Source organism: Schistocerca piceifrons, chromosome 7, assembly GCF_021461385.2.
Source record: "Schistocerca piceifrons isolate TAMUIC-IGC-003096 chromosome 7, iqSchPice1.1, whole genome shotgun sequence".
In the NCBI taxonomy this organism is placed as follows: domain Eukaryota; kingdom Metazoa; phylum Arthropoda; class Insecta; order Orthoptera; family Acrididae; genus Schistocerca; species Schistocerca piceifrons.
Window position 1 is genome coordinate 354,394,413 of NC_060144.1, and position 14,600 is coordinate 354,409,012.

General features: G+C 42.3%; 1 protein-coding gene across 1 annotated transcript in view; it reads right to left on the bottom strand.

Moving 5' to 3' along the window:
• LOC124804770 (WD repeat-containing protein 48-like) overlaps positions 1–14,600 on the bottom strand; it is a 162,473-nt gene that overhangs the window by 29,200 nt on the left and 118,673 nt on the right. Inside the window, exons 9-11 of the mRNA XM_047265088.1 lie at positions 8,682–8,784; positions 5,492–5,654; positions 5,218–5,409 (exon numbers count right to left, since the gene is read on the bottom strand). Coding sequence (XP_047121044.1) covers positions 5,218–5,409; positions 5,492–5,654; positions 8,682–8,784 — 458 coding nt within the window. The remainder of the gene's footprint in view (positions 1–5,217; positions 5,410–5,491; positions 5,655–8,681; positions 8,785–14,600) is intronic.

The following is a 14,600-nucleotide window of genomic DNA, read 5'->3' on the forward strand; positions in this document are numbered from 1 at the left end:
GCCACAGTGGGTAGGTCAAAATGCACAGAGGTACAGTGTGCCAAGTCAATACGATCGCATGGGGTTAGCTTCGTTTCCTGGAGAGCTACTATGAGCGGACAGTGCAAGCTTAGCAGCTACTTTAAGTCCTCTCGGTTGGAGCGAATGCTGCGAATATTCCAATGAAGAAGTGCCACCGTGAGAAGAAAAAGAAAAACGAGAACCAAGAAGGGGTCACCTCGAAGGCCGCTGAGGGCCTGGCTTCGAGCGAGCACTGCTGCCGCTATCAATAGGCGGAGAGTCATCGTCAATTTTTTCAATAGGTTCGTCGGCCACCATGTTAAGATGGTCGGGAGGGGGAGCTTCTTCCGCCGGCGAATGGCCAGATGTTCGGCTACCAGCAGTGCGGCCAGGCGAAACGGGAGACGGCCTGGAGCGGCAACCGCTGGGTGGCGCAGGAGAAGAAACACGCCGTGGCGGAGAAGGAGAACTTTTCTTCCTATGAGCCTGCCTTCTTGGAAGGTCATTTAGTCGAAGTACTAGTCGATGGCTGGGAGTTCGGGGTTCGTAAGAAGTCTTCATGGGACAGTTCCTTTTTGAAGGCCCGTGCATCTGACTTCTGGGTCTTAAGTCTTGGCTGAAGCTGATGAAGGTGCTTGTGTCTTAGGGGTGACGGGAGGAAGAGGAGATGTTGACTGGGCGATCTTAGCAATGGACGAACGGACAACCGTAGCGCTAAAGGTCAGATTGCATGTCTGCTTCGATACCTCCCTGGAAGGGTGAGGACGATACTGTATTTCCCCGCTGGGAGCAGCGTGGGCTTCCTACTAGCAAAAAGCTTGCGAGCAGCCGAGGTGGACACTTTCTCTTTGGCCCAAATTTCCTGTATACAGCGTTCATCCTTGTAGTGGGACAGTCGTGAGAGGACGCTGCATGGTCACCCGGACAGTTCATGCAATGAGGAGACGGAGGTGGACAGTCACCCTCATGGGCGTCCCTGCCCCAAGTGACGCATTAGAACAAGACTGGTGGGTGTGGTTAAAACGCTGACACTGGTAGCAGTGCATAGGTGTCGGGGCATAGGGGTGAACAGAAATAACATCATAGCCTGCTTTGATGCACGACGGCAGCTGAACACTATCAAAGATCAAGAAAAGTGTCCGCGTCGGTACAAGCTCATTGTAAATTTTTTTCATGACCCTATGGACAGCTGTAACGCCCCGCTCAGCGAGGAAAAACCGAATCTCCTCATCAGTCAATCCGTCAAGTGATCTAGTAGATACCACATCACGCGACAAATTCAAAGTGCGGTGAGCCTCCACCCGGACAGGGAACGTGTACAGGAGTGTGGCCCGAAGGAGTTTTTGTGCCTGAAAGGCGCTCTCAGTTTCCAACAACAAGGTACCGTTACGCATCCTGGTACAAGACTTGACAGGTCCGGCAATGGCATCTACGCCCTTCTGAATAACGAAAGGGTTGACAGACGAAAAATCCTTTCTGTCCTCAGATCTAGAAACTACGAGGAACTTTGGGGCAGGCGGTAGTACTTTTGTCACTGGTGGCTGTTCAAGTTTCCATTTTTGGGCAGAAGTTGAGAGAGAAGAAGAAGAAGAAGAGAAATCCATTGCGGATGAATCACCCATGACTGCCAGCATCTCCGATGGCGCGCTCCTTCCTTGTGGGGACCCTCTCAGAGGGCGCTCCCGCCTTAGGTAAATGTTTACACCTCAGGTCACACCTGAGAAACGGACGGAGGGACCAATCGGCATGGTCGGAAGGTGTCAGCTCAGGCAATCACCCCTCCCCGGGCCCGGCCTTAACCCGGGGGTATGCACGGGCCCTACTTGTCTACCCAGGGCGGGGAATTACGCTTTACCCCGGCACCGGCAACACATGCGAACGTGTGGGTCAGCCTTCAGGCACGCACAGGGAGGAAAGAAGAATAGGAAAAAAAGGGAGAGAGGGAGAGAGAGGACAGACTGTCTCAAATGCCGAGGCGGAGACCATAGGGTGGACAAGAAGGCAAGGAAAAGAAGGCAAGGTAAAAAGTAAGGAAGACAGTGAGAGAGGGAGGAGGACAAAGAAAGGAAACAAACAAGGGAAGGAAGAAACCAGAATAAACAAAAAACTAAAATGACCACAAATGTAAGCTGTTGAACCATCCGTCTCCCGGCGCAGGGGCAAACTACCCCCTTCAGGGGGAGGGACTCCTTTTAGTCGCCTCTTACAACAGGCAGGAATACCTCATGCCTATTCTTACCCCGCACCCGCAGGGGGACACCAGGGAGAGATATCCCGCTGGCGGAGTAAGGGGAGTGGTGTGGCAACTGCAAAGGGAGGGGAGACAAGAGGGAGGGGAGACAAGAGGGAGATGGGACTGGGATAAGGAGAAGGGAGGAGGGGAAAAGGGGACGTAACACAGGCAAATGTAGAGGTCATACACAGGGTGAAGACAGTCATATTTCTGATGAGCCTCTGCGTAGGATGAATGATTCCTTCTTATAAACTGAGCAATCTGACGACCATGGAGAGCAATGGGTGTAACACGTAACGCACATGGGCAGTGGAACAAAGGAGCTCCGCTCACGGAGTCGGAGTCTACAATCACTGCACAAAGGGTCATTGTACATCTGTAAGATGTGTGCTCAAAACAAATACACCAGAAACACCTCAAGGGTGGTAGGACGTACGGCTTCACACCAGACTGATATACCATAACCTTGACCTTCCCCAGGAGGGTAGTCCCTTCAAATGTCAGAATAAACGTGGCGGTATCAATGCAATTGTCCTTATGGCTTTGCTGCACATGCTGAACAAAATGTGCCGTCATGCCAGATTCCTTTGGAGTTCCTCATCAGTTTGAAGGATGAGGTCCCTACGAAAAATGACACCCTAAGCCATATTCAAAGACTGGTGAGCGGTAATGGGCACTGGGATATCACCACAAGATCACGAGAATGAAGGGCAACAAATTTGGCAGCAGTAGTTTTAATCAACAGTGAACCTGACTACATCTTACAGAAAACACTTCACCAATCATGTCGTCGATAGTTTCTACAAAAAAGTTATGACCTGGTGACAGTGAAAGTATTCCTGTGTGTCCTTGTGCACATCAGATAGCAAGGAAAGGGTTTCACCATTAGCTGGCGGTCCTTGCCCTCCTCCCAGGAGATAGCCAGGAAAGGGAAGGCAGCAGGGTTACAAGAAGCAGCATTAAAAGGGATCCATTCCCAATTAAGGATATTGCTGTAAAAGAACAGCCTGTTTTTTGGTGCTTTATGGATTTCATATGCAAAGTGTCCGCCCTATAACCCCCACTCTGATCAAGGGCTCTCCCGGTGAGCACCACACAGCCACAGCAAGCGCTTTCTGCCAGTGAGGCTGCTGCCAGGAGTTTAGGCATACAAGGGGAGGTAGCAGCTCTGTTGTCAGGGGGCTCAATCAAGTGGGTATATAATGACCTGACTGCACAGACTGGCTACCGTGATAGCTATATAGTGTTAAAGGACAAGTGTCGAAGAAACGATGGAAGATGTGGTAAGGCTATGAGCCAAAGACAATAATTAAGGTGTCATTCTCCAGTTGGCTCACACTACAGAGAGGAAATCTAAACGGGGAGGTCAAACCCCAAAGGGAAACCAAAAACATCGAAGAGGAAAAGTGAAAAAAAAGCAAGAAGAACATAAACTGGACAGAAAACCAGAAACCAGGAGGGTAGCCGGGCTAACGTAAGCGTGGACGCACACAGAGGGGAAGGAGGGGACGGAGGAGCAGGAGGGAGGAAGGGAGGACTGGGTCGGAGGAGTGTAGGGAAGGGATTGCAGCCTGGAATGGAATAAAGGGCCGCAATAGCTCAGGGTTCCATCTGCACCACTCATAAACTCGTGAAATAGGCATAAGCCCCCTGGGGAGGGGGTTTCTTGCTAGTGGTGGTTATGGTCTGGTTGTTCAAGGAAATGAAACAAAGAAGAAAATTTGCATTTCTATGAAAGTGGTAGCTTATACCATATGGCTATTGCAAAGTGAACTGGTACCCTGATATAAACTTTGCCTATTAACAGAAAGGAAGGAAATTAACTGTGAAATAGCTTTAATTTCAGTAACACACATGACTATTAAAAGCAGAAAAAGACAGGAATAAGTTTATGTACATACACACATGCACATACATGCACGCTTGAGAAAACTGTAAAACTGCAATCACAATATTGTTAAAATTGGAATAAGATAGAATAAATGCGCTGCCATACCAGATTCCACTGGAGTTAGTCATCAGTTTGAAGGATCAGGTCCCTGGGAAAAATAACACCCCGAACCATATTCAAAGACTGGTGAGGGGTAATGGATACTAGGATATCACCACAACTCAAGAGGTAAAGTTCCAACTATTACTCACAACCCTACTTAACTAAATCAAATGTCAAAGTGCTCAAAGATCTTACTTTCAGTTGTTTTTGCAAGTCTTTCTATATACTGACAGGTGATAATGCAATGACGGAAGCCTGGTCAACAAAACCACAAGACATGGTTGGTACCATCAGCTCTTGAAGAGGATTGTCAATGCAGTCTAGCCACATGTGATAATGGCCCATTAGGTACAGGCAGTCCCTTCTCTAGAGGTTTATCTCCCACAGATGCTATATTTGTAATAAGGAGCAGCTCTTTCTACCAAAATGTATAATGTGAAAAAGGTTTTTGCAGATACAAAATGCCTGCCTCACCTTGCACCCAAACAGATTTTCTTCTTGTTTTCGCTTGTGCCCCCCTTATTGCTCCACATGGCTACAAAATGGCTTCAAAGCAGCACTTATCGTTATTACGTAGCAACCACTATATAAAATTAATGTCAGGCTTTGATTACCTCTCATTGCTTTCTGAAATGAGAAATATAATGCTCTATGTCCTTACTGTAAATACCAGTGAAGTATTCTGTCAAAATCCGAAGAAATACTAGGTGTGTGCCACCCTTTATCCCAACCCTTTGGTCTGTGGATCAAATGTGTGTGAAAGAATCAGAGGAAAGTCCTGTTCCATGTGTCAACAAATTACTCCTTACTGCTTAGGTATTCTATCCCACCAGAAGCAGGATCATTCTTGGAAGAAGCCGTGTCATTTTCTTTAATGACGGTCACTTTTAACACTGACAAGATGCCTATTTCTCTGAATATTTAATCCTATCCTTCCCATTGCGAGATACATGTCACTAAGTTTTTTTAAATTTTATTACAGAATACTTACTTTTTTAGACTTTTTACTCCTGATGTGGCATGGGGAAGAAGGTAGAATGGTATTTTAATAAATTTTGGCAAGTTTTTCTCAACAACAATATCATTCACCCATGGCGGTACTGTCTCATTGAGTAAAACTCCTTCAGTTTCCCCTCCAGCATCACGTACTAACAAACGGTAAAGCGTGCGACCACCTACTTCACTGCAAAATTGTAATGATTAGTACATTGCAAGATTTTCAAATTGCTGCTACCTTCCTTGGTAGATGAAAATCATCTCCTTACCTGAAGATAACTGGTGTATGTCCTGGCACAGAAAAGTACTCATTGCCACCCTGACTCTGGCCACCTCCAGCTTGATCAGGGTGACACTCTGCATCTTCATCAACTTGCAGTGGTCTCCACCAATGTTCTAATAAAGCTTGCAGAAGTAAATTGCCATAGTTCACTGGAAGAACATTGTAAGGTGACTTATAAACAGATAATTCAAAAGTACAGCAAGTAACAATAGCCGAATGTAGGTTAAGTTATTACAAACTTATAAAAGGAAAATTTTGGAACCTATTTTAGTCAGTCTGCGGAAGGTTGTGAGACGAGCTAGGCCTGTGATCAAAATTACTACACAATGTATGCAGACGAGTTAGCACAAACCACACGTCATAGAAGGTGCCAAGAGTTTATACTGTGATTGTTTTTTTAATGACTGCCTATGAACTGGTAATTAATTTCACGAACTGTGTTGACCTGCAATAATGCCTTCTGCTAACAGTGACAATAGCATTGGAATATGAACAGCATTACTTCCAATAGTTACCTACTTTGCAGGTCGTCGGTTTTATAAATATGACTGCTAGATTTTAAGAACAGTGATTTGAGAACTTCATTCAGAGACTATGTTAACAGTTTACTTGTCACACACTAATAATTGTGTTTAAACACTTCAGTGTTAGGTTACTGCACTCTAACAATATAGTTATACGGCAGAGAGCAGTATATAGCTTAAAATTTATCTGTGCATAAATTCAAATAAATGATACTCAACCAGGCCATAAACAGTAGGTTATCCAACAACAAAATGCAATTAAAGTGTTTGGACTGCAAACCTGGTGTGGACCCCATCATTTAAAAAAGCCTATTTTAGACAACCACTTTTCAACCAGATTTGACCTAGGCACAGCTACAGATGGCACACATTTGCACAAGTAAATGTGGTTACATTATACACTGTACTTCATCAGTTTGTTTGGAAGTTGCCCATAATGAAAATAATCATTGAGTACTGCTATCAGTATCTATATGAAAGGGAATGAAAAACAGTTTTCCTCATAGTTTCTCTCTGAACATCTATCTTCTACCTACACACATTGAAATTAAAGTTCCCAACTCTGGTTTCTGACTATGATTATGCATTCATGTTAATATCAGGAACTACTGTAGGGAATGTTATGTAGATTTCCCTAACAGATAAGACTGATTCACAAGAAAGATTTGTGTATGTAATTTATAAATATTCTGTTCAAACTGGCTGAATTATGGTGAATTAAAGAACCCCACCGCTATGAAAACATTATGAGTGACGCCTAGTGGTGAACAAGAGATAGGCATAAGGCCATCCGACTGCAGCAACAGGCTGACATGAGGAACTGCTACAAGGACGCCTATGTGATCTACCTTTTATGATGAATTAAAGACTGCCCCCAGCCCACTACTATGAAAATGATGTTATTGTCATCTAGCAGTGTGCAGGAGATAAGTGGCAGGTTGACGAACTTCAGTACCATGACAATCTGAGTTCCTGTTACCAGGAGGCCAGTGGGAGCTACTGCCAACATCTGAAACGTCTTGTGCTGCAGGACGTATCAGGTATTATGCTAAAAGGAATAGATTTTTGTATAGGGTTTACATTTAAAAGTGTGAAGGGAAATGTGGGAAAAGCTCACACAGAAGATGTAGCCCATGCTGGACTGGAACTGCAGTAGCACTGTCGGCAACTTGCCTTGGCTCGCAGTCAGGCAGACAACACTGTACAAGTTCAGCAGTTAGGCAGCTGAGAAGGGGCCATTGCTTTTGCTGAAGTGGTGCTGCGGTCAGTTGGAATGGGTAGCGCAACAGCTCACAACTCTCATCTTGCCACAAGATGACACTCCAAATGCCAATTAAATATGGAATGCAGAACACTTGTGCCTCCTGAGAACTTTCCTGGCATGTGCTACTCAAATTGTTGAATTTGTATGAAAGCGATAATGTTCAGTTACCAAAAGTTGTTCTCTGAGTTTTAATCATAAATCTACACAGTGGCCAGTGAACAAAATTACCTCTATGTCAGATTAGTAGTCTGGCTGTAGATGTTTAGTGCTCCTCATGTGAAGCTGGGGCAGGTTGCTAATTTTATATAAAATTGTATTACCATTTTATGACATTTCCTTTTACAACTATACAAAATATCAATGCTGTTACAGGAGAAAAACACAGCCAAGTGACTGTCAGCATCACCTGCTGGTTATTTACTCCATAATTCCTTACAAAATAATAACACTTCCTCCCCTCTTTGTAATATCTACAAGGAGACCTTACAGACCTGTCCCATTTGGTTTTCTGTCTATTTATGGGATTTGAAGCTTGGCACCTGGACAGCTACTTCCTAAACTAGCACAATGCAATTCTCAAAAATTAGAGCAAGCTTAAAAATTTGACTACTCCAACTGCTGTTAAGCATAAAACAATTCAAGCAATTTGACGGCATTGCCTGTAGCCAAATAAATAGCATCTGGTCTCATAAGCACAATATTACTAGTTTGATTCCTGCCACAAATATGTTTTAACTCTTATTTGAAATCACATTTATTATCAAATTGATGTATTAACGAACAAATATCAATGTTAACCAATATTTAATCCAAATATCATTTTTGGTTAGCAGTTACATGAAAAATGCATATTCATGGTAAATTAAATATATTTTAAAAATATATTTGTGTTTTTAATAAAATGCTTGTAGTTTCATAAGCTCTAGAAACAAAAATGTATTTTAATTTCTACTTGATGTTTCCCGTTTTTGTACCAAATTTTAATTAATTAAGACTACTCAATTTTTCACAAGAATAATAGTTAAAAATAACAGATGTGTCCATAAAAAATTGTGATTCACAATATTTGTTAATCAGCAATTTGATTTATTAATAAATATTGAATTCAAATAAAAGTGAAAAATCTGCCTCCAAGTGTGAATCAAACCAGTGATGATATGGTTAAGGTTAGCGCCATTTGGTAGCAAAAATAGAAATGTTTTGCACTTAATAGCACATGAGAAACTTCAAAGTTGATTATTCTGAGTGATTCTGAGAGATGCATTGCACTACTTCAGGACGTCTGTTTCCGCACACTGAGATTCCTATATGTATGAGAGTCCCATAAGCCCGAAGAAAATCCAAGTTGGCCAGTCTGTAAAGCCCTCTCGTTGTTCTATCCAAATTACCTTTTTGATCAACTGTGTCATTTGGTGCAAGCCCTGCTTCTCTCGCTGAAACCCATGCCGAAAAGCAGTCATTTTCATCCTGCCCCAAATGAATGGTAAGCATCTGGGGAAAAAAAAGCAATGATGTCAAATCCATCAAAGACGACAACAATCACAGGTACTCATGAAACAGTTGCAATTTGACAGTATTCAAGGTTGATGAGCACAATTCAGCTGTATATATCATTTTATGTTACTCACTAAAACTACTAGTTGCAGTATTGCTAATTAATTCTCCTACCTTGCCACCTCCTACTCAATTACACTTCTGTTTCTAGCACCATTCTCTCTCTCTCTCTCTCTCTCTCTCTCTCTCTCTCTCTCTCTCTCTCTCTCTCTCCCCCTCTCCTTTTATACAGCCTATAATTTGTTTCCAGACTAAATCCTACAATCATAAGCTGAGAGAGTTTTATTATAAGTCTTGCTGAATGAATAAAACAGTGCACTGGAACTGGATACCATTCCTGCCAATTTTAACTTACACACACACACACACACACACACACACACACACACACACTCTTTCCAGCCTGGATCAAAGCTTCAATCTACCATTACTGCCTCCCTGCTTCTCAAACTCAACTGATTATGTAACATGAAAAAGGAAAGGGTAGGATGGTGAAGACACGATTTACACAAGAAAAATATTACCAGTGTGAAAGACATTCACAACAAATAAATCTTCAGAAACCTTTGGTCCCAACAAATAACTCTTCTGAAATATTTGGCCTCTAACTATAAAATAATTTTTTGCACTCATACATTTCAGTGCCCCCCCATGAACCATGGACCTTGCCGTTGGTGGGGAGGCTTGCGTGCCTCAGCGATACAGATAGCCGTACCGTAGGTGCAACCACAACGGAGGGGTATCTGTTGAGAGGCCAGACAAACGTGTGGTTCCTGAAGAGGGGCAGCAGCCTTTTCAGTAGTTGCAAGGGCAACAGTCTGGATGATTGACTGATCTGGCCTTGTAACAATAACCAAAACGGCCTTGCTGTGCTGGTACTGCGAACGGCTGAAAGCAAGGGGAAACTACAGCCGTAATTTTTCCCGAGGGCATGCAGCTTTACTGTATGATTACATGATGATGGCGTCCTCTTGGGTAAAATATTCCGGAGGTAAAATAGTCCCCCATTCGGATCTCCGGGCGGGGACTACTCAAGAGGATGTCGTTATCAGGAGAAAGAAAACTGGCGTTCTACGGATCGGAGCGTGGAATGTCAGATCCCTTAATCGGGCAGGTAGGTTAGAAAATTTAAAAAGGGAAATGGATAGGTTGAAGTTAGATATAGTGGGAATTAGTGAAGTTCGGTGGCAGGAGGAACAAGACTTCTGGTCAGGTGACTACAGGTTTATAAACACAAAATCAAATAGGGGTAATGCAGGAGTAGGTTTAATAATGAATAGGAAAATAGGAATGCGGGTAAGCTACTACAAACAGCATAGTGAACGCATTATTGTGGCCAAGATAGATACGAAGTCCACGCCTACTACAGTAGTACAAGTTTATATGCCAACTAGCTCTGCAGATGATGAAGAAATTGAAGAAATGTATGATGAAATAAAAGAAATTATTCAGATTGTGAAGGGAGCCGAAAATTTAATAGTCATGGGTGACTGGAATTCGAGTGTAGGAAAATGGAGAGAAGGAAACATAGTAGGTGAATATGGATTGGGGGACAGAAATGAAAGAGGAAGCCGCCTGGTCGAATTTTGCACAGAGCACAACATAATCATAACTAACACTTGGTTTAAGAATCATGAAAGAAGGTTGTATACATGGAAGAACCCTGGCGATACCAAAAGGTATCAGATAGATTATATAATGGTAAGACAGAGATTTAGGAACCAGGTTTTAAATTGTAAGACATTTCCAGGGGCAGATGTGGACTCTGACCACAATCTATTGGTTATGACCTGTAGATTAAAACTGAAGAAACTGCAAAAAGGTGGGAATTTAAGGAGATGGGACCTGGATAAACTAAAAGAACCAGAGGTTGTACAGAGATTCAGGGAGAGCATAAGGGAGCAATTGACAGGAATGGGGGAAATAAATACAGTAGAAGAAGAATGGGTAGCTTTGAGGGATGAAGTAGTGAAGGCAGCAGAGGATCAAGTAGGTAAAAAGACGAGGGCTAGTAGAAATCCTTGGGTAACAGAAGAAATATTGAATTTAATTGATGAAAGGAGAAAATATAAAAATGCAGTAAGTGAAACAGGCAAAAAGGAATACAAACGTCTCAAAAATGAGATCGACAGGAAGTGCAAAATGGCTAAGCAGGGATGGCTAGAGGACAAATGTAAGGATGTAGAGGCCTATCTCACTAAGGGTAAGATAGATACCGCCTACAGGAAAATTAAAGAGACCTTTGGAGATAAGAGAACGACTTGTATGAATATCAAGACCTCAGATGGAAACCCAGTTCTAAGCAAAGAAGGGAAAGCAGAAAGGTGGAAGGAGTATATAGAGGGTCTATACAAGGGCGATGTACTTGAGGACAATATTATGGAAATGGAAGAGGATGTAGATGAAGATGAAAAGGGAGATATGATACTGCGTGAAGAGTTTGACAGAGCACTGAAAGCCCTGAGTCGAAACAAGGCCCCCGGAGTAGACAATATTCCATTGGAACTACTGACGGCCGTGGGAGAGCCAGTCCTGACAAAACTCTACCATCTGGTGAGTAAGATGTATGAAACAGGCGAAATACCCTCAGACTTCAAGAAGAATATAATAATTCCAATCCCAAAGAAAGCAGGTGTTGACAGATGTGAAAATTACCGAACTATCAGCTTAATAAGTCACAGCTGCAAAATACTAACACGAATTCTTTACAGACGAATGGAAAAACTAGTAGAAGCCAACCTCGGGGAAGATCAGTTTGGATTCCGTAGAAACACTGGAACACGTGAGGCAATACTGACCTTACGACTTATCTTAGAAGAAAGATTAAGGAAAGGCAAACCTATGTTTCTAGCATTTGTAGACTTAGAAAAAGCTTTTGACAATGTTGACTGGAATACTCTCTTCCAAATTCTAAAGGTGGCAGGGGTAAAATACAGGGAGCGAAAGGCTATTTACAATTTGTACAGAAACCAGATGGCAGTTATAAGAGTCGAGGGACATGAAAGGGAAGCAGTGGTTGGGAAGGGAGTAAGACAGGGTTGTAGCCTCTCCCCGATGTTGTTCAATCTGTATATTGAGCAAGCAGTAAAGGAAACAAAAGAAAAATTCGGAGTAGGTATTAAAATTCATGGAGAAGAAATAAAAACTTTGAGGTTCGCCGATGACATTGTAATTCTGTCAGAGACAGCAAAGGACTTGGAAGAGCAGTTGAATGGAATGGACAGTGTCTTGAAAGGAGGATATAAGATGAACATCAACAAAAGCAAAACAAGGATAATGGAATGTAGTCTAATTAAGTCGGGTGATGCTGATGGAATTAGATTAGGAAATGAGGCACTTAAAGTAGTAAAGGAGTTTTGCTATTTGGGGAGCAAAATAACTGATGATGGTCGAAGTAGAGAGGATATAAAATGTAGGCTGGCAATGGCAAGGAAAGCGTTTCTGAAGAAGAGAAATTTGTTAACATCCAGTATTGATTTAAGTGTCAGGAAGTCATTTCTGAAAGTATTCGTATGGAGTGTAGCCATGTATGGAAGTGAAACATGGACGATAAATAGTTTGGACAAGAAGAGAATAGAAGCTTTCGAAATGTGGTGCTACAGAAGAATGCTGAAGATTAGATGGGTAGATCACATAACTAATGAGGAAGTATTGAATAGGATTGGGGAGAAGAGAAGTTTGTGGCACAACTTGACCAGAAGACGGGATCGGTTGGTAGGACATGTTCTGAGGCATCAAGGGATCACCAATTTAGTATTGGAGGGCAGCGTGGCGGGTAAAAATCGTAGAGGGAGACCAAGAGATGAATACACTAAGCAGATTCAGAAGGATGTAGGTTGCAGTAGGTACTGGGAGATGAAAAAGCTTGCACAGGATAGAGTAGCATGGAGAGCTGCATCAAACCAGTCTCAGGACTGAAGACCACAACAACAACAACATTTCAGTGCACCAGGTATTTTTCCCATGTGTCATCACATGCATTTCTGCAATCTTTTGAGGTGCGTGTGTGTGTGTGTGTGTGTGTGTGTGTGGGGGGGGGGGGGGGGGGGGGGGGGGGTGGAGATAGCATATACAGGGTGTTTGTTTTAACATGAGACAATTCAATATCTCAAAAATGTCGCATCACATACAAAAAAAATGTTCTAGGTGAAAACTTAATATTAGTAAAGGGGACATCTTTCTACGCTACAATTGGTCACAACCTAACCACCCCTCCTTCGTGGGCAGAGTCAACTTAGTATTTTCAATTGGGAACCTCTCATTTTTATTGCATATTTGGATTCTATGCCAAAAAATACATACGACATAACAGGATAGATAAAAAATGTACTCATCAAATGGTGGTAGGAGAACACACACATAAAAAAAGTGTTTACTTATGTAAGCTTTCGGACACAGTGGCTCCTCCTCTTGGTAGAAAGGTTGAAGGGAAGGAAGAGGGGTAAAGGAAAAGGACCGGAGAGGTTTAGGAAAGGAAATGGAGCTCAGAAAAATCACCTAGAGCGATGGGTCAGGGGAGACTTGCCGGATGGGATAGGAGGGAAAGACTGATTGCTGGAGAATGCGCCAGATGAGATTTGAACACCTGAGAGCTTAAATTTGGAAGATAGGGTAATATGCAACAGAGAGATCACTGCTAAAACATCACACGAGTCAAAGGTAAGTAAAGCTAAGTACAATGTACGTAACAGAGGTGGGAGGGGGACAGTGAAAAATAGACACGTCAGAAAATGAAAGATGTACAAACCACAATTGGGTGACGAAAGGAGTAGTTACAGTGAACAAATGCTGAGACAGAAGAAAAAGTACATATCATTTACCAAACCACTGTTTCCCATTTGTGGTAGATAGCACAGTAAATGACAAATATCAAGAATGCCTGTTTTTGCAAATAAGAACCGACGCATTTGATTCTATATTTCATTTATGAGGTAAATGTAAACCTTTGTGTTCTAATAGTTGATACTAATGTTGAGAGGTTCCTCAGATGTTGTGAGTGTGATTGTACAGTACAAACAACGTAGCTACACATTGACATTTCTGGCAAATAAGCTTCTTGTATAGTAAGGCGGTTTTCTATTCTGTACGAGGTTCATTGCAGTGAGTCCCCAAACAATCAAAATGCTGGATTTTGGTGGCCACTTTAGAAACCCACCATCAGGGTGGCTGAATTCGGTGTGTGTTTTCACCCTATTGCCATAACTTTCGTGCTGACTGCTATGTGGCTACTAGTAGAATACAAACTACAACCATTGTAATAAGGTTAAATGTTCGTGATGTGATAGCGACAGGTGCACCCACTGTGGACATTCACAAAAATCAAACACTTTCATGGTGAAAGGCAAGGGGACTCAGTGGCATCACATGGCGCAATAGTGAGAGGAAAAGGGACTCAATCAAAATCAAGCATCCCAATGGGAACGGAAAACTATTGCAACCGTTCTTGGATCACACTAAATGTAGTGTCTAACCATATTTTGAAACTGATAGCCGTATTGTACTGTACAATTAAATTTGCAACACTAAACTAAATTCTGAGCATAAATATCAACCATTAGAACATAAAGATTTACATTTACTTTATAAATGAAATGCAGAATCAAGTGCATCAGTTCTTAAGTGTAAAAAGACACATATTTGACATTTGTTGATTATATCTTCATCTACCATGAATAGAAAACAATGGCTTGGTAAAACCATTCATTTTTTTTTGTTTAGTATCTGAATATACAATAGAAATGGGGTTCCCATTT